General features: G+C 40.0%; 1 protein-coding gene and 1 long non-coding RNA gene across 7 annotated transcripts; one reads left to right on the top strand and one right to left on the bottom strand.

Moving 5' to 3' along the window:
- Window positions 1-617: 617 nt before the first annotated feature.
- On the bottom strand, window positions 618-10,899 carry LOC124257682 (monocarboxylate transporter 14-like). 6 transcript variants are annotated; one of them, XM_046691811.1, is made up of 6 exons: window positions 10,590-10,878; window positions 4,069-4,322; window positions 3,694-3,837; window positions 2,554-3,322; window positions 1,422-1,472; window positions 618-1,141 (listed from the first exon to the last, which is right to left on the bottom strand). In XM_046691811.1, exons 2-5 carry the CDS (start codon window positions 4,268-4,270, stop codon window positions 1,460-1,462), a joined length of 1,128 nt encoding a protein of 375 aa, XP_046547767.1. In that variant the 5' UTR covers window positions 4,271-4,322; window positions 10,590-10,878; the 3' UTR covers window positions 618-1,141; window positions 1,422-1,459. The 6 variants fall into 6 exon arrangements, 4 of the variants coding, with proteins under 4 accessions (XP_046547767.1, XP_046547766.1, XP_046547765.1 ...); XR_006893329.1 differs by having other exon boundaries at window positions 1,422-3,322; window positions 10,590-10,877; XM_046691810.1 differs by adding an exon at window positions 6,256-6,337 and having other exon boundaries at window positions 618-3,322; window positions 10,590-10,879.
- A 246-nt stretch (window positions 10,900-11,145) lies between these two features.
- LOC124257675 lies at window positions 11,146-23,834 on the top strand. Its single transcript, XR_006893325.1, has 3 exons — window positions 11,146-11,214; window positions 21,978-22,034; window positions 23,713-23,834. It is a non-coding gene; the product is annotated as an uncharacterized LOC124257675 (long non-coding RNA).
- The last annotated feature ends 1,612 nt before the right edge of the window (window positions 23,835-25,446 follow it).

The raw sequence follows: 25,446 nt of genomic DNA, 5'->3' as shown, positions 1-25,446 counted from the left end.
ACGTACTAAGAGCATTGCATTACATACATAGTATATTTCTTGCTACAACATTTGATGATTGACAAAATGATAACATAATCATCATTTAACAAATACCCATATTTACATAGCTCCACAATAATAATTACAAAGCAAGACGATAAACATAAATATCCAATAAAACAAATTCTACTCACGCCATGAAATCGGACCAGCCCCCTTGCAAATACAGCCATCCTCATCAGACAACTTTCATGACTGCACTCACCAACCCTTGCACTCTGCCTAATATAATCAAACCTCACACCTTGCATGCTTTTCTTGCCACACTAGCCTCTTCATACCACCTTGCATGCTTTCTACCCATTCCCACACCCTGATACTCACCTACTACAGTCCAACCACACTGTAACACACGTCATACAGTTAAACCAAACTACCATGTGATCTTGACATTCAGTATGTAGGTATTTTAAAGTGTATTGATGGCATGGAATTATATTCTGAATCCACTTTAACAAGTGCACGTCTGACTTGATTTATCAATCCAACATGATTTTGACATGCCCCCCTACCTGCTTGCCCTGATTGCTAAAACATTTTCTTTCGTGTCGGGAGACAATCCAAGAACTTTAAAAGACCGTTTCAAGTTTTTTTTTTTATTAATGGCATAACAAACCTCTTTGTGCTTCACATTGAAACACATCATACACCTTAAAATTAACAGTTTCACGTCATCTGAGCAGCTCACCTTGTCAGTCAACAACGACGTATACGATGCAGCGCGTACAGTACATGTTGGAGTGAGACCAAATACCTTGCGACCAATGCCATAAATAGGTAAATGTGTCCCACGCACATCAATACTAGTCAAAATCAATACTAGAATTCCAGGTAGGAATTAGTGTAAATCAAGTATTAAGTGGTGACTTAATAAATCGGTTGGTCAGAATCGCCGGCTTTGTACGGGTGTGGGGCGTTGTTCATAGTATTAATCGCTGGATTGCCTAGTCAGATTCCATTGTATTTTCTATTGTAATACATTTGTCAACGTGTAATGGGTCCCGTTGATGGTCTAGCTTTTCCGAATCCGTAACTTTTAACTTGCTCTCTACGATCGGAATCAACAGTAACAGAAAAGCACTGCTGACCATAACGAGTCCTGCAATGAGAAGAGATAGTTACGGAAGTTCTTTGAATTTGTTATTATTAAAGACATCTTAAGGAGACAAATTAATATTAAGCAATTGAAAAAGTTTAACAATGGCAGGGTATACGAGAACGTGTCAACACTCTAATCGCCTTCGTTGATGTAAAATTAATGCTCTATAAACGTTTCGTGAGTGGCCAGCATGCTTTCTATGTGTAAGTATCCAATTCACGCACGTTAACTGATATTCTGTTGAAAGGAATCTCTCAATATGTGTCTCTTTATTACTCACCTCCTATATGAAATCCCATTGCATAAGAAGACGATACGTCAAAGATACGCCCTGAAAGAAAGGCTCATGTTCACGGGGAGTTTGTAATGTAAGTACATTAAACATGCTGATTTGTTAACGCTGTCATTTTATTGATGAACAGAAAGCTGATGAAAACGACATCCAGAATAAAGCAAGATCTGACACTGGCGAACTCTGACAACATATTGAACTTAACCTAACTGTCGCATATTCATCAGTAAAATCACACGCCTTCCTTCTGAACTAAGCGTCAGAAGTATTTGAAACATATATCTTGACTCTCAAGAGAAATTAGTTTGGCAAGTGTGAAATATGTAACTTTTAAGTCTTTAAAATATGTACCCGCACAAACAATTAGTGACAATGCATTAGTGAGTGAGTTTAGTTTTACGCCGCTTTTAGCAATATTCCAGCAATATCACGGCGGGGGACCCCAGAAATGGGACAATGCATTATACGAAACTGGCTAATAATCAAAAGCAATAATCAGCTAATCACCAGGAACAGTTAATCAACCATATTTGGTACAATGGGGATCAAAGGCTGCCTGAACAACTTTCCTGCAGGATGGATCATCGCCCAACCACGACATAACTATTCCAAATATATATGACAGGTGACTGGAAAACGTACTTGGTATCCTAGTTTGCTTCAAGATACATTCGGAATCATACAACAGTCTGTAAGAAGAGATTTCAAGAGTATGGAAAGGGTATCGTCGTGCAATATCCATGACCAACGATTCTAACGAATGTATTATGTTGAGATCAATGATAAGATTGGGAGCAAGCACGTGTAAGTGTCCTACAAGTTGATACATGTCTGCATACGAGGTTTCCTGTAATGTTCGTCAACATGACAGATCTAATGTTGTCACTGTTTGCAAGGTAATGTCGTAAAAATGCTGTGTCTCCAGTATATGGATGCGACGTTGTCCAGTGTCCATAAGGTGGAATATTGCCGGCAGGGACATTGAACAGCAAACCATCTTATTGCAGGGATTGGACATGTGCTCATTATGGTCTGCACAGCTTCGCTGGATTGGATAAGCAGATACGTAGGAATGTTTGCTCAAGGGTCAGTGGAGGGAATCCGTCTGCACAAAACGTACCTGCTATAACAGGCCCTACGAGGTAGCCTAGTCCTCCCCATAGCATGATCCACCCGAACACAGTGGCTAGCTTCTCCACGCCGAACAGCCTGACAACCAAGGGTGACACGGGGACAAACGACGCTGCATAGAATAGCGACATCAAGACTGTGTACACTGTCAATCCTGTGAACGAACTCGCATAAAAAAGGCATAAATAGAATGAATACTCCTGACAGACCTTGTGTTGCAAACATGAACATCAACAAGTCCACGCCATCATCATTACAACAACAACCTCCAAGTAACCGCGAAAAGATCATAGCAACTCCGAACGCTGTCCCCAACGACGGGATGTCACGGAGCGGCACCCCGCATGATTCTGCATATGAAGGAAAATGTACCAGCTGAATTCCTAGTCCTATCATCTGTAGGCCGTAGTTGACACACATGATCCACCAATAGGGATCGCCGAGGAACCAGAGATGGGACTGTCCGGACTTCCTGTTCTCAGGCTTCTCTTTTGTGCAACAGGGAAGCCGCATTCTCTCCAGTTTGAGGGGGAAGAACACACATCCTATGATACACATCTGACATGTTAAACACGCTATTGATGCCATGGCAACTCTCCATCCCCATCCCTCCAGCATCCAGACAACCAGATAGCCACCACCTGCGAAACCGATGCCACATGATGCAATAGCTATTCCATTAGCCAGAACCCGTTTCTTGTGAAAATAGTGGCCCAAGATGACGTTCATGGGAGTGTAGGTGATCCCGTATCCTGCTCCTGTGAATACAAAATTTCTGTCAAGACTAGGCAATGAATGCTCGGGCTCAGGGAACATAAAGAAACATCGAGGTTACATCAGTCCATGGGCCCCGAGGGACCGGTGAACAACTTATAATGTTTTGGCTTCAGTTTGCTTTGTAACCTATATTGTCATGGTATTACCTACCTACAATCTAGTCCGTTGTTTCAAATGGTTTTGCTAAGAGCCATCTGATCAACATTGCTGTTGTTATCTTTGTTTTCGCAGAATCAAGTCTCATATAGAAGAAAAGGAGAATGAATGTCTGTGATTCAGTTGTCTTCGAATTTTAGCTTGAACTTAGTCGGATATTACGTTACACATAGACCCCGTAGTTTTAGTAGCGCACCTGCCACGAGGCTGTATGTAGCCACAAGATGTAGGAGGTTTGTTGCGAAGCTGCTGAGGAAGAGGCCGAGGGACAGCATGATGCCACCAGCCATCATGGCAGCTCTGATTCCGAACGCATTACACAGGAGGCTAGAGGCAGGTCCTGGGTCAACATGAAACGCAATGTGTACAAATGGAACACGTCCTTCCTTACCCCTAAACACACACACATACATAAAATGCCCAGAACATCCTGTCAAAACACATCAAGAAGAAAACAAACATGGGTTACTTTCAGCAGTGCCCAAATCACGAAAGGCATTATCCTGAAAAATATTTGGACATTATATTGTTCTGGTGTACATCCAGGACATGATGACGTGTCTTGCTTTACCCATTGTCAGCTGTAGCGACATGAATATCGAGGAGATGAGGCTAATGAGGCTGTTACTGCCAGGGAAGTGCTTCAGGAACTCGGTCTGGAAGTATCCCGTGGAAAGAGCCACCGTGCCCGTGATCACCTGACCCAGCGACGTGGCCACAAGCACCACCCAGGCCCAGCCTTTGTCAACGTCTCTGTGTTTAGTGTAATCCATTGCCACGACGACTCCTAGATGACTCCACGACGACTCCTTTAAGCAACCAGCACTGCAAATTCGAAAGAGTCGTCAGTTTCGTAATGTTATATTCTGGTAAAATGTCAGAAATTTATTAAAAGTGTTTACCTGTTGTGCACCTGGTTGATTTCAACCACTGACTTGACGCTTATGCTCCGAAACTTGTCACAGACGCATCTGGGACTGCTTTTTCTGAATGAAATAAATTTGAAATACGAAATACTTTTCCATAAGTATTTTTGACCGCCTCCGTGGTGTAGTGGTTAGAGCGTCCGCCTGGAGAGCGGAAGGTCGCGGGTTCGATCCCCGACCGCGTCATACCAAAAGACGTTAAAATATGGTACTTGTTGGTCCCTGCCTGGCGCTTGGCATTAATGGGTACAACAAGGACTGGTCGGCTCGGAGTCAGTATAATATGTCTGAGTGGGGTATTCATGCTTCACTGCGGCATGGTATCTCAGTGTGCTACCACTATAAAACCAGCTTAAGTCTAGGCTAGTACAAGCAGCCGCACATACACATACACACGCATGCACGTCGTCATATGAGCAAAATATTCTCAAGCACGACGTAAAACCCAATTTCACCTCACCTCCATAAGTATTTGTCTTTGGTAATTGTGAAATTGTACAACAATATCAGCAAAATAGTTATAGTCATTGCGTTGTTACATGCTAATGAAACAATGAAGACTGACGACTAACTGTGAGCCTGTATTCATGACAGTGCCGAAATGTACATGTCGACACTATTACAAAAGTCAAACACTTTATTTAACCACAAACAAATTCATTATGTAGAACTTGGGGTTGTCTAAAAGAAAGAGCTGTGTATTTTTGCCTGTGTATTTCTGGCAGCGAACTTTGGATATCTCAAAGTAGGCCTCTGCAACTGCGACACAACGGAGTTTGATTGTGCCAAGAGTTGCATTGCCTATCCAACTGAATGTAGCCGTACACACCTAGGGTATAAGGAGAACACAAAGCGGACAGATGGTTTCTATTATACAATCTAGCTTCGGTAGGTTGGTAGGTAAACGTGACAAAAGGAATGACAAGTGTTTATGGATGATCAACTTCTCTATAGTACAGTAGCCACGTTTTGGTACAGATACTTACACCGTTTTCGTCCACGTGCATTTGCTTGAAAACGGTATAAGTCATAGGCGCTTGACTCTGATATGTTTATAAGTATGACCTATATATATAAGATATAAAAAAGGTGTGTCAGTAAATCGAAACAAAATGGCGGCCAGGCTCGGCTCGGCTGGGTTTCGGTCTGACAAACGCTTCCATCTCTTTGACCGTTGAATAAACTGCACACTTTATGCTCAGTTGACCTCTGTAAAGTACTTTGCGTATCACTAACCTGGTGACTTTATTCTCATTTAAAGCTTTCAATAATTTTGCCGTCCATTCTCGCACGAAGTCAGGACATATGCCCGGAAGCAAACAAATCGCAGGCTACAGACCCGCACCGAATAGTAGAGCGAGTCTCGGATTGGATAATATAGTTGCACGTTAAAAGAGGTGGGAATAATAGAAGACGCTATCCAATCAGAGACTCGCTCTGCTATTCGGTGCGGGTCTGGAGACTTGTCATTCCTGTAGCTTACATCTCCTAGAATGCCTCTCAAACAGTTCGAACGTGACGAAGTGGAAGATGTCAAGAATTTATCACACCAGGGAGAAAATGGTTAAACAGACTACTGTTTATAATCGAGACGAACACGAGACTCAAATCCTTAACTATCTTGCTAATGAATATAATCTTTATCGCCATCTTCTTATACACTGCAGTGTCCGTCCTCTTAAAACATACATGACAGTTACAACGATTGCTGGCTTCAGTACTCAACCACGTTTCAGACACAAGGATAATTCACTCGATAATTTTCGCGTGCTTATCTTTGCCACTTCTATACGTGTATGTTGGAAATGCACTGTAAATAACAAATGTATTACCTTGAGAAAAGCGTCTTAGATCACACGTGGGTCGTGTTCGTTCTTCAAGGACTACTTTAACCCGTGGCTGAACTGACCGTCTCTGAACGGTAAACAAAGAGGTCAAACAGGCTGACCGATCGTTTCTTAACCTCTCATAACCTCTTAGGACATTAACCGACATGAGTGACGGCTGTTCCCACGTGGCAGGTCGTGACCTCGTGTATAGCATACTCGGAACATAGGAGTTGTAGCCAAGTTTAGGCTATCCATAATTATTCTGTTTCCCATCTCCCGTCCGCCCTGATTTTTTCATTTCGACGTGAAATAATATATAAAAATAGTTTTGTGGCAATTAATGCCCTGATGCAACAAAAATATTCATAAAATCTTACCTTTACACACGGATATTTCATATATGTTTATCAAAATACTTCCGAAGCGAAGCTACATACGTTTATTCTAAACACTACTTAAGTAATCATTACATTTTATGAAAAAAGTCAAACAATCTACGTAAAACATCTTTCTTAGATTTCTTACTTTTTTAGCCCTCCCGCTCTCGTGCTGCTTGAGGTTGGAGAAACACTTAAATATGTAAGGCCTTGCAGACCTGTTGCTTACAGCCCGGGAAAGCCACATTTCAAAACAGATAGCCAACATTGATGTGACCTTCCCGGGAAGTCATTTTTGAAATGTGGCTTTCCCGGCCTGTCACCGCCGTGTTAGCCTTGCTACATGCTGTACTGAATGCTGAGCCCATGAATGTATAGCAATTATATCCTTCGAAGAGGCAAGTCTAGATAGGCCGACAGGACAGTGTGTTATTTAGGATTTCTTTTTAGAAATATTCATTTAAAATACTATTGTTTTACCTTAGAGACTTGTGCAAGTCTAGTGGAATGTGTATTCGGGAATCTGATCACTTCTACACACGCAGCGGGGTCGCATGTTATCATTGTCCACTTTATCTTTTTATATCATGAACGACAAACATTGGTGTTATTGACAAAGCAGCTCAAGGGGTCTCTGGCAACAATTGTATATGCGTGGAGTCTAGATATATGTTCCTCCGTCGGCTTCGGTAGTAAGAATTTACACCCCAATATCCAGTTATTTTAGTTGCAGCTTTACTAAATGTATTTAATTCAATATTCTACCATGGCTACGTGAAATGCTCGAATGCACACGGTATCAATTTGGATTGAAAATGCGTCTGATTTCACGGCGCTTCACTGCGCACGTATACAACACTGCCGCACTACTTCAGTTTGGCCACCAACATGACTAATATCAACACAACAGATCGACGTGATGGAAATGCTGATTAAACATTGATTAAAACTCGAAAAATACAATTATACGATTTCTCCTCCACAATTATTAGGGAACCTCACTATCATAATTATTATCTTCTATTATATAAATATTCAAACTCAATTACAATACACAGCCCCAAACATAAACAAACAATATCTAACATATACATCAGAAAACCTTGTAAAAATACATCCCTATCTATCCCTATTTGTGCGGCAAAACGTTCGTAAACATTTACCTACCTGGTAAATGGTATATTTGTTTCCGTTTAGAATGGGAAATTCGCAAGATAACGGTCAGGCGAAACAAAAAATGTATGCCACTCATACTCCATCATGTCCCATTGCATCGTTCAAAATGTCAAAAACTTGAACCACGAGAATTCCGCTCTCTGCCACCTTTCCCGCACGGCTGTCACTGCTATGTTCGTACACTTTGAAACGCTTGACCAAAATCCAGTACTAAATGATGAGAACAATGTTCCAAGGAATGTCAAGTTAGTCGCATGTACACAAAGCAGCACTGTCACTCTTTCGTCGCATGCCGCGGGCGGGGTGGAGGCACCTAAGTGAAATCATGATCGACACTCGCCGGTCATAAAAATCAACAGTCTTTGATGAGTTACAGGTCATAGGTCGATCAGAAAGGATGTATTGTTCGATTCTGCAGGGTTCAGGTTCGACAGTCAGTCAAGTATTTTCCACTGTCACTTCGAATTTCAACCTTTCGCAAAATGTAAACACTTGCTCGTCCGCCATTTCAAACTGTTGTGTCACTGTCTACTTCCAAGAAAATAAGTAGGTCAGACGATTCCATTTTAGTGTGGCCAGGGGAGCACAGTAACACGGCACACAAAACAATAGGCTCGTTTCGGTCGTATGGAGTTATGATTATAAAAACAAGCTCTTAGGTGTTACATTATTGCATTGAATAAACAGTAGTTTGTTTTCTTTGGACAGAATATTTTTTATGCTGCAATGTTTACAAAAATACGAACGGCACCTACCGCTCCCTTCACAGACGAGTTCAATTCGCCTCTCGTCCCATGCTGGATTACGCAGTGTCTTCCGCAGGACGAGGAAGTTCGATGTTAAATCGGTTATGGTAGAATGGAGATAAACATACTGTGTTTGGAAATTAGATGAATGTTAGACCGAATTGATAGTCTCTAAATTAATCATTTGAAACCTCACGCTACGCTTTCGGCTTCAAATGAAATTTAGAGACTATCAATTCGGTCTAACATTCATCTAATTTCCAAACACAGTACGTTTATCTCCTAAATAACCCTTTAGAATAGCTGCTTGCTATTGCCGGAATCTTATCAATTATTGAACGGTTTGATCATTAACCGTTGAGGTCACAAGTGTTCAGCAAATAAATACAAACAAAATGCATATATCGTAATTACATCCAAAGAAGTTAAGAGTATAATATCAGGCAGTTATCTTTTTCGAGGCATATGTCTGTCAATATCCACACAGGAACAATATCCCATATATCTAAAGCAGTACAGAGACACCTGTTCGATGACACTCGTCTTTGTAACCATACATTGTTTGAAAATATCCACAGCGTTTCGGGATATTATAACTCGTGTTCGTCTGTCAACTGATTGTTTCAGCAGTCTCATTGGTCAGCTGAGATAGCACACGGGACATTATAATGCCCGCGGTACTTCAAACATTTCAATTTAATCAGACAGCAATGAACAATAGCCATCATATTGTCGGCTAATCCTTTGAATAAAGTATGTTACTTTTACACCCATATATGTGGGTGTATTCCGTCTGATTTTGTAAACCTACATACAAGAAAACTTTTGACAAATCTACTGTGCAAGATAACAGTGATTTATCAATCAACGTGTTATCTTTTAATTCTTTGATTGAAGGTTTTGCAATATAGCTGGCCAGTTTTCCGAGTGCTCGCTTATCAAAGATCGTATGGGCATAAGTGACGTTTAAGCTTGTTCCGATAGAACTTTGCATGCATATGTCAAAACTAATTATCGGGTTATCAATATAAGTTTCTAATCTCATCCCATTGTATTTCGACGCCATAGAGCTGGAATATTGCTGAGTGCGGCGTAAAACTAAAGTCACTCACTCCATTGTATGCAAGATTTTAATATTTAGAAAGTCTGCCTCAATTGGAAAAAATATTATGTTTGACATTCGCAAATTTTTAAAAAGTAAGTCTAACCTCTTGTGTAGTCAAATGGGAATGTCGGCTTCAAGTAGTAAATCATCTGCAAACAAAGTATTAGCATATAATTGCTGTATACTGAAATACATCACTGTATACAGTCGTGCCCCATTTATACGGACACTTGTGTTTTTCTTGAAATTGTCCGGATAAACGAATTTCCAGATATCTGAACCAAGGACCATATGTAGAAAGACATACAAAGAAACGAACATGATAGGTCTAAGAGGTAATCTTTATTGATAAGACATCAACAAATAACAATGCATACATACAATCACATCTTGTCAAATACATGCTAGCTTGAAGAAATGGGTCAAACCTTTTTGTACCGGCTTTGTAGAAAAGCGAGAGGACTTCACTTTCAATAACAGTTCGAAGTTGTCACTGTCGCCTGCACACTCGTAGTAGCTGATCAACTGGTCAACTGGGATGCTGCTTTTTGTATTTACAAATTTCTCTTTTTTTCTTTCGCTGAAATGGCATGGCGTTTACGTTCTGTTGGTTGACTTGCCATTTTGTCAGACACATGCAAGATCTTTGGTTTTCGTGAGCATAATCTGGTCCAATATCAAGGTGAGTCCCGTGGTTTTCAACGAGGCACACCACTGCTCGGGCTAGACGACTAAATGTGGGAGATTTGTTTCCCTCAAGGCTGGACGATTCCATACTGAGAACTCGAAAACGCTAGATCACGGATCTGCTCGAACGTATCCCAATTTTAGACGCGTGTCATTCGTCATGCCATGATATGCACCGGTCTCATATCACAACATGAAAACAGAATAGCTCCTAATGTTAGAATGAATGAAGGAGTATATGCTTACCACTGATGTGGCAGGCGTCTCCGCCTTGACTGGCTTCTGTTGAATCCGCGCTGCCTGCTACCTCGAGCGCCCTCCAAGTTGGAGTGACATCAATAGCCAAACAATGGAACCATACATCAGATGTATCCAACAGAATGTAAACGTATACAATGCTCGTTACACTGTATAAACTGTTATATTATTACTCCACAGCGTTTCGCAACAATGAACAATAGCGCTGTGAACGTAATACCCTTCGTTGACATTCGTGCATTTCCCGGTGTCTATATATAACTTCTTTAATGGCCGCTGCTAGTTTCACGGTTAGGTCCCATACTGTCTACAGTTCCAAACTGCCTACATCCCAAACTGCCAACAAAAACATTGTAGGCAGCGTGGGAAATGATTTTTTGCCCTGTAGAATAATGGAACAGCCCGAGTATCAATGAAGAAAGGGTGCTTCGTTTGGAGTAAGGAATAATTAGGGGGATTATATTAGTATATATATGTGCATCTACTTCTGTGTATAGTATGTTTTGAGTCCTCTCATCCAATAAAGACTACAAAACAAGTACACTCATTTTCATGCTTCGAAATGCGTCAACAATTCCCTACGCCAATTAATTCATAATACAACACGAAAATGGTAAGTTTCTTTTGTCCCTAACTAATACCAGTAACGAGATAATTTTATAATCACTCAAGTAATAATGAAAATCGATAACCGCAAAGAAACTATTTGACCTCATTTCACATTTTACTACGCGCAATTTGATTGGTTTACCACGATTCTTGGCAATAATGGCGTACTATACAGGTACGAGTGTTCTTGTAGGTCACGGAAAGAGGTGAGTAGTTACGAATGGATTTACACTGTTTGTCTTTGTGTCAGTGCTGGACTTGTACAGAGCGTACCCGTCATTATGTGTTCTAGAGAACATCCGGCTTGCTATGAAACGTGGTTGTTGTATGTTTCACTGGTGGAGCGGGTAACCTCCTCTTTTCTCGCGCACGCCGTGTCAGCACTATTTGTCAGTGATTCATTCTGGAGAGGGTGAAAGCGTGCAGTCTGCCATCTTTTTACGATTATGAGAAAGAGTTTGTCTCTTTTGTTGACTGGTGAACATTAGTGAACAATATGATTATAGTCATATAGTCATGACGTAACCATGTCCAACCAACCATGTAGCATAAACAATGTTTGGACTTTAACTTAGAGTATAATTATCTTTAGGTGTATATGTAGTACGAAACATTTTATGATGAAGGAGGCAGAAGGCACAAAATGGCGACCCCGTGATCGTTGTTGAATTGCACTTCTAATCGCGACTATTGTGGCGATCTTATTCATAACTGTTCAGCCTCATGAGCAACAAGTAAAGCGGCAGACACCTTACCCTAAACTGTTATGGATATCTCTGATGTTAACGAAATATTTCAACTTGCATACTTAAAGGATTTTTAAAAAGGTTAAACACTATGCATTTTTTATTACATAATGCCATTCAAACATGAATATATACCACATCTGCACCATCCATATACGAAAAATAGTCGTAGAAATTATAAATATGCACCAAAACTAAAACCACTTTAGCCCCGCCCACTCGTATGCATATTGTTATTTTTAGCGGTCTGCCGTCTGTGGGTGTGACGTCATACCCGAGAGTCCGCTCAGTGTATTGACATTTCAGTAGTGTATACGCCATCGAGTTGAAAGTGACACGAAGCGCAATATTTTGCATGAAGCGTTGTTGTGATTATGTATTGCACTGCACTTCGCGTTTTGATGATCATCCAACTGCGTAAACAACACGGATGTACATTTCCTGAGAAATTCTATTTGACAAGAGGAAGGGCATAGATTGTTTACTGTCGTTGTGCGGATTCTGTGAACGCCTCCACGCACGGTCATCTGTGTTCGTTACACTTTTCGAAGAAGTGCTATGAAAGAGACCGAACCTCTGGCGAAACATGGATACGAATAGGCAAAACTTAAACTTTATAAGGATGCTATATATCGGGTATTCCTTTCGACATTCCAAACAAACACAGAGGCCGAAATGTCAACTTGGGACTGAGACCGAGAGAGTTGCATTCCGGAAGCGACGTTGGTTGCAGGTAAGTTTTAAGGTGTAGTTGTTTTGGAGCAACATAAACACTCCAGTAGCTAGCTATATAAAGCAATAATTGATGAAAAAGTACGTCATAGTTTGCGCTCATGTCCTATTTTCGATCAGAGATATATTTTCACCGCCACTGTTATTGTTAGTGTGACTGTTGTTCAGAAGGGCCAAGCCATCTATTTCCCGAGACGGGTGTGTTGTGTGAGTGTGTGTGGAGGGATTGGGATGGGGGTGGGCATGGACAAATGAGAACTTGCAACATATGGGTGCGGAGGTGAGAGAGAGCACATAATTATTAAAACATAATTAAAAATGAGTCATATCAGATAATTATCCACCAGGGACTGGTCCCTTGCCATGTTAAAATGGGTATGTGAATTGTGTGTATGTGTGTGTGTGTGTGTGTGTGTGTGCGTGTGTGTGTTAGGGCATGATTAAAATGTTGACTCTCACTCTTTCTCTCTTTAAGGCAATGTACAATAAATAAAATGAAAATGACTGCTCTGCACTAGCATAAAACTTAGGTATTTATGGACCCCTTGTAAAAACATCATGGCAGCTGTGTATATAGGTATAACTTTTAACCCACTTTCAAAAATGGGAAATCAGGGAAATATGTTCATTCAGATAATGTATTTCTTTGTGAGTTTTGTTTTTGGCAAATGTAAAAATGCTACTTTAATGCTATTTTTAGGATGTACATGGCAGCATTTCACATCAATGAAAACAACCTAAATACCCTAGAAGTGACCAAGACTGGAGAACCCAACTGGGCAATCAGCTACCCCTAAGCCTAAACCAAGAGGTCAAGCCAGTGAACAAGAAACCAACACATGGTAAATATAATTCAGACAATCAATAATCTTTGGTTGAACTGGTGCACTCCAGTTTGAAAAGACCCACACTGTTCCTATTACTGCATGTTTTTTCCCAAACTAATGAGTCAACACTAAGTCTTGTTTGCAAAGACACTGGTTTTTAATCATCATATCTATTTTCCCTCTCAGCTTTTGTTAAGACAAAAGTACTTACTTTTTTAGTGCAGATTTTAAAGAAAATTATTATTATGGTTGCCAAAACAAAATATACTGAAATTGTGTTACAAAATGTCTCTAATTCAATGTAAAATTTATTCACAGAGTTTGAAGAAACATGGCAGAGAGATATGTACATATTTGAGAACATTCTGCTTTTCAGTTATTGAGAAACCTGCATTGCCATGTAAGATAAGATTAAGACCAGTCAATGTTCTAATTTTAACAATACTTTCTAAAGATTTTACCAGTTTACTTTGATCAGTAAACAATGGACAGTCAAGGAAGTAATGAAAAACATTCTCACATCCATGGCCACATTGACATGATGAGACACTTTTTTATATTTATTCTAAATAAATTATAATTAACTGTACTCGTCATATATATCTTAATCTTGTGTGCAAAACATTTAACTTCTTTATTCCATATGAATAATATTTAGGTGCACACTTTTCTTTCACGTGGATATGAAATTCAAATGATGCAACAGAGTTGCAATTCCTAATAGCTATAGGATTATTAGTCCATATTTACTGCTGATGGAATAAAAGATGATGTTGAGTACCTCAGTCTTGTACATGGTCGACTAAAATTATTGGAGTTTCTTAATTCATAACTTATCTGGTTGCCTACTACAGGTGGGAGTAAATCCTGAGGAAAAACTGGTGTTGTTCTGTTCAGTCGGAAATTTAATTTCTGAAATGCTCCAATCATTTTAGATGTCATTTTGACAATGTTTTCAATATGATGATGCCAACTCCCGTTAGACCAGAAGGTTAAAGCAGAATGTTTATAAAAAATCAAGTTTGTTTTGTTTTTATTGGTTTTTTTGGTGTTTTTTGCAGCAACATTCAAAATCCAAATGTCTTTTCGGACATCTTTCAAAGTAAATAATACAGCTTCAGTTTTCTTCTTGAGTATTTGGACTATTCCATTATAATGTGTAGGTAACGGGTAGTAGCTAATCTGTTCATTGAACTGTAAATGTTGTTGTTTTAAGGCGTCTGCGAACTGCCTGTCTGCGTAATGGGAGGACACCTGCAGGACACAACAGCCTATTTTTCCTGGATATTCTGCCAGACACTTTCATTTATAACTAGTAAACAGGAACTGGTGAATTCATTGACATTAAGACATAAAATGAAATCATGTATATGTGTCTAGGGTGTGAACTGAAACCAGTTGTGCCTGATGTCTTAAGGTCTATTGTATTCGTCTGTTTGAATCCTGGACTTGTTCAGATGGTAAATGTTTCCAAATTGCAGTCACCACTGTGTCATCTGGTGTTATTGGAGAGCAATCTTGTTTTCTTAGGCTTTTACAAGTCCATCCAGTTAATCTACACGCAAGTCTTTGCCTTCATGATGTTGGAGTACACACTGTATTCATTAATTTGTCATAAACAGTTTGTATGCAAATAAATTATTTGCTTTAATTTTTGTGTGCTGGTTTCTTGATTTGATCGATAGTCTTTCTTTGGGACTGATCACACATTACTACTAGAACACAATGAAGAATTTTCTTTTTCACTAGCTGACAGTTAAAGAGATAGATAAGAATTTGTCAGTTCTTTCTTTTGCATCTATATTTATTTATTATATCTATTATCAGCTGTTAAGGAGGTTACTGTACAGGGTGCCGTTCCACTAACCGATCTTAGCCCTAGGCCAATCGTAAACCCCTAAAATCCCAATCTTAGCGTGACGTTACGATCGGCATACCGTTCCACTAACCAATCTTACCCAAGTCAATCGTAAAGTTAAGATTCAAAGTCTAAGTTGCTCCTGACCAAATCAATCGTAGAGAAACCAAAATGGTCGCTTTCCTATTCTGTGTGCAAAATAAGAGCGAGCATTTCACCGTGAGCGTCCCCTAAAGTCCCCGATGAAATGAATTTGTATATTTCTGTGATGTAAACAAACACTGCACTGAAGCCTTACAAATGTCAGGCCAGTCTGACCACTGTCGTCATGGGAACACAACCGAGCGTGTCGGTATAACACATTTGTACAACAGTATTGCAACGTCATGGTTAAGAATTGGGACAGCCGTAAAGTGAACAATGTTCTGAAGCAAAAAGATACAAATATGTTTGATTTCACTGCGCATATTTGGCCGGGGATTCTAAAGGCAGGCCGCGTGTTATTCAAGACCACTGACAGATTCTACATACGTTATAGCCTCGTGACGCCTTGTTTATTCTGATTGACAAGGTTAAGGCACATATTAAAAGCTCTGACACAATTGACATTTTAAATGGCCTCAGACCACAGTTACCCCCTTTACTTTTTCACCATGACCCGGAAGCAAAATAGGAGAATATAGTGCCTTGTTTAAATGGGCTGTTCTGTCTGTGCTAATTTTCTCAGGGTGATTTGTGGTAGCTTAAATGAAAGGTGAGACATTGTACTTTATTGCAAAATTTTTTGGTCCACAATCTGCACATGGTATTGGCACCAGCCTTCCATGATTTGACCCCAAGTTCAAGGTTGTTTAGTGTGTTTCCGGCTCGAAACCTCCGGTGACCATAGTTGACAGTGGATACAGCAAAATTGAGGTGGTCGACCCAGGCCGATATTTTGCTGGTTAAGTGACAAGTGGCAGGTTGGTCAGCATGCAACAGGAAAACAGCCTACGACCGATATTTATTATGGTAGACTGGCATGTAACTGTACATAGCCAATAGGGAAAATAATTGTGGTCTGAGGCCTGATATGGTGACGGTAGTGCAAGTGTTTAATTTGCTATATCTCTGTTATTTTTCAAAATATTGTCTTGAAACTTCGCATATGTATTGGCAGGAACATTTGAAATATGTATACATGTGTTTTCAACTTAAAATAATTTTTTAAATTTTTTTAATGAATTTATTTCAATTTTCTGAATGCATATTGTTTAGTGAGTGAGCGGACGCATCATATTTAGTCATATTCGTTCCATAATGGTGAATGTATGTATCACTACACTGCACGTGCCTTGTTCATGCATGTATTACCTAAAATGTCAAATATTCAAGCCTTTTTCAAAAGGTATAGAGATAAGTTTTTGAAGACACCTGTCTGCTCAACATAGCATCAATGCAGACAGAGTGGCCTGTGTCAACAGGGGTATGTGTAAAGGGCATGCACCATTCCCGGATTGCCTTTTGGAATTGAAGCTATAGATGAACACAATAACAAAGACAAAGTATGTTAAAAATACTATATCATATAATATAGTAAAATTTTATTTGTACACTAGTGTACTAATGATAATACCTCCGTTTCAATGGTATTATACTTGATTCGCGGAAAGCTGAGAGATGTATTTAAACATAAATTTGCACAAAGTTGGTAACATAAGCAAGTAATTAGCTTATAAAGTTCTGCAGCATTACTGCACATTTTGAATAGGAATGTTCATGTTTTTTGTTGAAACATGGCACAGGATCTAATTGGCCCTTTCTGTAGTCCCCACTGTGTTTGTCGGTCTGTTTAGACTTTAAATGTTCACAGATTTTGATTCCGTGCTGTACAAGTTTCCTTTTGACAACACTAGGACTTTTCTCATATTCTTTGTGATAGGCAGCCTCTTTGTCCATTTGCTCAAGTGACTGCACAGCCCGACTTGAGAGTTTGACTCCAGAATGGTGGCACTTGTCGATTGATGATGTCCCAAGGCCATTGTTGAGCCTGTGAATAGTCGAGGAAGCCCTCCCAATCATATTCCTTGAAAAGTTTACATTCTTTGGCAAAGAAATACTCAGGGATCGGTTGGCGGCTTCACATTTCTGGGTGTCTGTGTAGAATTTCATTTGTTCAACAACTTCAACACTTAGCTTCATTTTGAGAATTTCATGAAGTAAGTGTTTATCGTTGTCATCCATGTTGAAATGTGTAATATTGTTGCAGCCGAGGAACATAGAGCGCTGCCACCAGCTGTTTGTTACACCTCCTCGACACACAACTGAGTACCGGGCACACCTGGAGCAGTCGCCGCTGTAGCACTTCAGGGTAGCTTCGAGCACTCGAGGTAACATGCTACTAAGTGTTTTCATGTCGCCAGCATGATCCTTCATCAGTTCTTTTAGTATAAGGCTGCACCGTGCTTTCACATCCTGACTCAGGACCTTCTTTGCTTCGATTTTCTGTGTACGTGCAGTGCCAGGGAACATGTCTGGGTTAAAATCAGCTCTGTAGCATTGTCGGAACTGTCCTTGAGCCAAGTGGGTCGGGTCAGCTAGTCTTTGCACCTTCCACATTGGGTCCAACACTTTCAGAGCTTTGTCTAGTCCATCTGCACACCTGGAATCCCCATCGGTAGTTGCATACTTTATAAACACACCCTGTAGTGCGAGCTGATTTCCAATGTCTTGTCCCATGTTGAACTCAGACAATGGAGTGAAAGCCGACATATTTGCAGTACAGTCTGGGTGCCCCCCTGGACATTTCACATCCATGCCCTTTCCTTTCAACCAGGCACAAGTCCAGCAGAGCTTGTTCTGGAATGAAGCACTGATTATAAACTTATTGTCGGTTACAGTTTCGCAAGCGATGCCGATTGCTTGTGATGCATTCTGCCCTGGCTTCTTCCTGCTTACTATTGTCGTCGAGTTGTATCGGCCATCCATTGCAATGTTCACTTCACATGGCTTTGTACCCCTCTTTCGATTAACATCCTTCACTAATTCCACCTTTTCAGCCATATCCTTAGTGTTAAGTTCAGTTACAACCTTAGCCACCTTGTTTGAGGTCCTTTGCATACTGCTCCTGCATGGAGGTGGAATGTCCATGTTGGCCATAATCAGCCTCGCTCTCTTATTTCCTATGGGTGTGTCTTGTAGACCCAAGGCAAGTCCGACGTTAGGTGCTGCTGGGTTTGGTCCAGGTTTACCCATCTGGATTTCCTTGTACAATTTCATTTCGGGTGCTACAAAGTCACACATGACACATTTCAGTGTTATTTTCCAACACATACCCCATTTTCTCTCATTGGCTATGTGCAGCTGAGGGTCATCACAGTTAGTTGATGTTGAGCGATGCAGCCGCAGGAGCTTCGTGATGGCCATGACATCAGCCACCTTTTCAATGTCGACTAGTCGCATACCCTGCAAGTCATGTTTGCTATACTCTTGTTTCAGGTCAAGCTTGCTGGCTGAAGTAGGACGCAGAAGCATCACTGAAGTAGATATACCTTCGCAGTCAGGCGTTGACAGCTGAGTTCCAACCAGCCTTGACTTGGTGACCAGGGAGAAGTCTTTTGCACTGAACCTAGTCACAGTCCTGGGTATCTTGGGTGGAGAGGCACTTTCACACTCTTCTGATTCAAGGGTGAGATCTTTGTTCCAGGGAGTATGGCCTTGGCTGAAATGTGACTTTATTCGCTTGCGGTCACCTTTCATGGTGATTGTCCTCAACTGAACTAATGATAGAAACTGTGTACAGTGTGATGATTCTCAGCTTACTGCAAGCTGCATGACATCATAATGGTTTACAATTATGACGTCACAGGGTATTAGCATTATGACGTCATAACTGTAAACCATTATGACGTCATAATGCAGTTGAGCTATACACACAGATTGACACTTTGGCTTTGGCCTGGTGAGAGTGGTGACGCCTGGTGACTCACTGCACTTGACTGGCTGTACACAGCTTCTTGAGCTGCCAATCAATTTATTGAAAAAAGATAGGGCTTTCTAATGAATATAAATTTAACAGTTTCATTTTTTAATTTATTTTTAAATATGAACTTTAATGGAATTATTTTAGTATAAAATGCATGTATGTATATAAAAATAAACAAAAAATTGAAAAAAATTCTTTACCAGACTGAACTGGTGTGTTTAGATAGTATATGCAATAACAAAACAGGGACACTTGATGTTTTGGTCAATTTCCTTGTGGTTATGGAGTTATATACAAAATAGAATTGTATTTCAAATGAATTCATGCCAAAAATGAACACTCAAATGCCAGAGGTACAGCATGATTTGCAAGGGGTATAAGTCAAGTTGTGTATGAGTGAGGGCTTTCAAATTTTTTGTGAGCCTTACATAGTGTCTGGTCTTAGTATTGATGAAGTTTTATTTAATTTGCAGATTTCTTTTAGTCCTGATAGGCCTCAGACCACAGTTACCCCCCTTTACTTTTACCATGACCCGGAAGCAAAATAGGAGAATATAGTGCCTTGTTTAAATGGGCTGTTCTGTCTGTGCTAATTTTCTCAGGGTGATTTGTGGTAGCTTAAATGAAAGGTGAGACATTGTACTTTATTGCAAAATTTTTTTGGTCCACAATCTGCACATGGTATTGGCACCAGCCTTCCATGATTTGACCCCAAGTTCAAGGTTGTTTAGTGTGTTTCCGGCTCGAAACCTCCGGTGACCATAGTTGACAGTGGATACAGCAAAATTGAGGTGGTCGACCCAGGCCGATATTTTGCTGGTTAAGTGACAAGTGGCAGGTTGGTCAGCATGCAACAGGAAAACAGCCTACGACCGATATTTATTATGGTAGACTGGCATGTAACTGTACATAGCCAATAGGGAAAATAATTGTGGTCTGAGGCCATCAGAGACGATACGCCGACTTCTCCGGAAACATACACTAACGAATTTAGGGTACTCCTCTACTGTATACAGGAGTAAGATCGAACTTATCGACTTCCGTAACGGTACGTATTTCATAGAAAAGATTATCACCATACTTAAACCTTTACGGACAAATTTAACAGGAGACGCATTTTATTAAATAAAGCTGAAAGTTACTTAATAACCTTCATAAAATCATGAACCTCGAACGTAACTATTTCAGTGTTTACCTTCCCATACCGATGTATACCGGAAGACAGGCTCAGCACATTGATCGAACATTGCCGTTATCATGACTGCAAAGTTTACCGTGACCGCGGAAAAATTAATTCAGTATCTAATCAGTTTTCCATGAACATGTGATAGGCAAGTGGCTTGCATACCAGTCTGCAGTACGTCTATTTAAAACATAGTCGTGATCGTCCCATGGCTGTATGTTGTCAACTGGTGGAATCGTCGTCAATATTCCTCTCGGTCTTGCAGCTAGAAATACTTTCAAATTGAAAATGTTGCATGTATGTGATATTATCTGTATCTAGTATGCCATCCAAATCCAGGTTTGACTTCGTGGACTGATTTATTTGCTAAACTAAAAGCAGACCTCAGTAAGCGAACAGGCTCGGTACCACTGTATTTTCCGTGTGTTGATGTAGCGACTCTCGGGTATGACGTCACGCGACCACGTGACCAGCTACCTCATTATCTTGCGTAATCGCGAAATGCTTTCGAGGGAGGTGCGTTTTAGATTCCTAATACAAGCTGTATAATGAAGTATTACCGGTCGGTGCTCCTGGACATCCTTACCTTGTTAACATTGAAGTGGTCTGTCTGAAGATCTGCCGCGTTAAGGAATCTGTTACATAACGTAGTGTTAATCATGTGCCCATCATCTCGGACAGTCTCTGGGGCGACCTGGCCGACGTGCATATTTCACGCACCCATTGGCTTGCAATCTCTGCCACAATCTACCAATACCTCTCTGACTCGTATTAGTGACAGCAACCTGTCGCTGAGTTTGACCAGATTCCCAAAAGCCTATAGGCTGACTCCTTCCAGCAAGTGTAAAAAAAAAAAACCATCTCATTTTAAGCTGCGATTTCAAACACGTACCTGAACAGTGCACGGCAGTTAAAAAGCATCAATGCACGTGCATTTTCCTCCACTTTCCATTGATAGAGGGATTTGTAAATCGTAGATATTGCGGGCAGGTTGATTTCCAAATTGCCAATTTGAATAAAAAGTGTGTCATTTGCAATAGAATGTATCGGACGTTAAAGAACGTAATAATGACATTTCAACGGCCTGATGTGATTTTTCATCCTGTTCCAAAAGTTTGTAAAACATTCAGTTGTATATATTGCAAACAAAAACGAAGCTTTACAACTTTTTAGAAATAGTGACCAATAGCTTGACCCTTTATTAATGACATCGAGTATATAACATAGGTCATTTTCGAAAATGTGTGAAATTGTGCCTTTAAGGGAACACATCTTTCGTAATGTCTGTACATGCCATAGTGTGGGTTGGATGTGTGTCAAAATGTTGAAGTGTTCAACTCCCGACCCTGTCATCATTTACAGAAGCTTGAATTTGCACAACACTAGAAGTAGACAATAATGTTAGATATAACACTTTCAAAATTATGAGATATAAGCATATGCTGTATTCCATTTAGGAACGTTTTGATGGAGATTCTTACATGTCGGCAGTGACAACAACCAAGTGATAAGAGGTATGTATGCATAATGCAAAGACCAAATCCCTTCAACCCAGTACGAGGGTCGGTCAAAAAGTTGTCACTATATAGTAACTATATTCTCGATGTCCAATGTTTGAATGGCTTAAGCTTCCATTTGATTTTGAAGGAATCATTAGCGGAGCCATATCCAACATTTCACATATGTTGGTAATGTGGTTAACGAGATATTAGTCATCACAACACATTGGGGCGTAATATTTCTAAGAAAATGCAGAAAATGAAAAACGATCTGTCATTTGGTACCTCTTGGATAATGGTATGCCCTCAGATAATATCATATAAAAATGTTCAGTTTGGTATTGGAAGACTTCCCATCATAATCAACAGTCAAAGATTTGGATGGCTTGATTTATATTTAGACGGGGCTGTTTTTTTAAGGATACCCCCATTCTAATCTTTCAAAAACATTGTGTCCAAATATTCAAGCTGGCACTGTTTCCAACATACTGGGAGCTGACACTTGTGGGGCCGTTCAGTATTTAGTTGGAATCTTTGGTAACATGTATGAATATGTTCACATAGTATTGGATGCCTGACTTCCCGTCATAATGAACAGTCAAAGATTTGGATTGCTTGATTTATATTTAGACGGGGTCTGTTTTTAAGGACACCCCCACTTTAATCTTTCAAAAACATTGTGTCCAGATATTCAAACTGGCACTGTTTACAATATTTTGAGAGCTGGCACTTGTGTGACCTTTCAGTATTTAGTTTGAACCCTTGGCATCCTCTATGAATAAGTGAAAACATTCGAATAAGTTATGTCCTTATGGTTACGTCATCTGAAGGGGAGGGGCGGGGGGTAGTGTTGTCTCCAAACTAAGCTGTTTCAGTAAACATGAAGGGGGAAGTCACTTTAACAAGCGATTGCGGTTTCAATTTTTAAATTTTTTTATGCACTTTGATATCTAAGTTTGATTCTAGCGGACTTCTACCTATCTCAAACACACAAAATGTTTCTTGCATATTCCTGAAACTTTGTGATGCAGTTATTGCAGATTTTGCATCAAACACAATGGGGATCGTGAACATAGCAAAACCAATTTGTTTGAGGTTGACAGATAATATGTAGAAAAATAAAACACACACACACAGCTGCATTTGTATCATTTTCAAGGTGAGGCCGACTACTTTTTGACTGACGCTCATATATTAGGACTTCATTTAGAGGAAACTCCCACGAGCATAAAAAGTAACCTTTACAAGCCCTTGACCAACAGAGATCAAAGGTATTACCTCATGTCAATGAAGGTCAAAAGAAGCATCTGGTGTTTTTTGTATCAGTACCAAATAAACGTGTCACGTCTTTGTTCTTCCTTAGATTCCATCGTTACCATCGTTACCTGTGTGTTTTACCACTTGTGTGCTACATGTTACTTTTACTGCCTTCATGCAGTTGTATGTGCGCTACATATAACCTGATGTTAAACCTCAGCATATCACAACATGTCATGCACATATAACTTACATTTCTTGTGTGAAGTCACAGTGCAGAAATCGACATAAAATCGTCGCTGCATGTATCATCCCAGAATTTGCTATCCATGAAGTGGTACTTTCTTTTTTGCTCACCAACATCTGCAATGACAGTTATTTTTGTAATAATTGACTAATTTATTCAATTATTAAACGTAATAGTTCTCTTCTGCAGAATGCTGGATAGTGCTGCCTTTCTGCTCTTGTTCGATGTCAAAGAAACACCAATTAAGTAGCCTTTATGGTCCATCCGCCACCGTTGACTTGTAACCTTCTGTTACCCGGCTTGTTATGGGATAACTGACTGACTGACTGACTGAGTTTAGTTTTACGCCGCTTTTAGCAATATTCCAGCAATATCACGGCGGGGGGACACCAGAAATGGGCTTCACACATTGTGCCCATGTGGGGAATCGAGCCCGGGTCTTCGGCGTGACGAGCCAACTCTTTAACCACTAGGCTACCTCACCGCCCCTATGGGATAACAAGTGATTGAGTGAATGAGTATAGTTTTACGCCGCTTTTAGCAATAAGCCAGCAACATCACGGCGGGGGACACCAGAAATGGGCTTCACACATTGTACCCATGTGGGGAATCGAACCCGTGTCTTCAGCGTGAGGAGTGGATGCTTTATCCACTTGGCTACCCCACCACCATAACAAGTTATAATCCTTAAAATAGAATGTAGAATTCCTTAAGTCAATGATCAGTCAAGGTGATGTTTCAATATTTATTGTGAGGACAAGTGTGTTATTATAAATACATATACATAAAATATATTCAAACAATAGTCTTATAAACACATCTCGATGGGGGAATAAGCATATCAAATGGTATCGCTTGTGTACATAACAACAATAAATGTCTTCGTTCAACCTAACATCATATAATAATCATTCGGGAACCATTCTTACCCATACTGTTTAAACATATCTCAATTATACCTCAGCTGTCGTCATATAAATCATATGCAAATGATATTTGCACTTGAACCAACTGTTTGTATTAGTTCGCTATCAGCATATTAATGATGTTTAATACATTTAATGTGTCCGTTTAATACATTTAATGTGTCCGTACTTGAGTGCAAGATACACACAACTAAACAATAACAACACATATAATCCACTTACATATTCAATAATGACAGATATGCATAACAATGTACATGCAAATACACTATATACATAATAAATAATATATTTCTGTAATGGCATTATCTGACATAATTAATAGAGTTCTACAACAGAGCTAATCTTAAAATATAATGGAGAATTCCGTAAGTCAATAATCAGTGATGGAGATGTTTCAATATATATTGTGAGGTCGAGTGTGTTGATAGGATGGTGATGATGATGGTGATGATGATGATGGTGGATGATGATGATGATGATGATGATGATGATGATGATGAGAATGATGATAATTTGGAGATTTTACGTGCGCTCCGAAATAATGCGTATTTCGCACACGGACCCGCCTGGCCATTTGATGTTTTATCTAGTACTTTTTGATTGAGTTTTTGCTTTGTTTTCGTATGGTATTTTCATGTTAGCACTATAAATAATTGGTTATGTGGGATTATATGCGACCTAGGAGGACAGTTTTGAAAAGACATATACCTGAGCGTTTGAAGGTTTGGGTGTTATTTAGTGAGTGAGTGCGTTTGGTTTTACGCCGCTTTTAGCAATATTCCAGCAATATCACTGCGGGGCACACCGGAAATGGGCTTCACACATTGTACCCACGTGGGGATTCGAACCCGGGTCTTCAGCGTGACGAGGGAACGCTTTAACCACTAGGCTACCCCATCACCCAGTGTATGTTAGTGGGCTTAGGAACGTTTGTAGAGTTAGGTGTGTGTTTGTGTCCAGTGAACTCTGGAGCACCATTCTGTGTTGTGGTAAT

Source organism: Haliotis rubra, unplaced genomic scaffold (genome assembly GCF_003918875.1).
Source record: "Haliotis rubra isolate DU_JTF1 unplaced genomic scaffold, ASM391887v1 Scf67, whole genome shotgun sequence".
Taxonomy (NCBI): Eukaryota; Metazoa; Mollusca; class Gastropoda; order Lepetellida; family Haliotidae; genus Haliotis; species Haliotis rubra.
Note: the sequence above shows the minus strand (reverse complement) of the source record. Positions and strands in the feature narration are given on the sequence as shown.

What these genes read in the sequence shown, in the direction of transcription:
- LOC124257682 (XM_046691810.1), bottom strand. Translation starts at nt 4,270, where the DNA reads ATGGATTACACTAAACACAGAGACGTTGACAAAGGCTGGGCCTGGGTG. An exon ending in GTCGCTACAGCTGACAATGG is followed by an intron (nt 3,838 to 4,068) that starts GTAAAGCAAGAC and finishes ATGTTGACCCAG; the next exon opens with GACCTGCCTCTAGCCTCCTG. An exon ending in TACATACAGCCTCGTGGCAG is followed by an intron (nt 3,323 to 3,693) that starts GTGCGCTACTAA and finishes TTGTATTCACAG; the next exon opens with GAGCAGGATACGGGATCACC.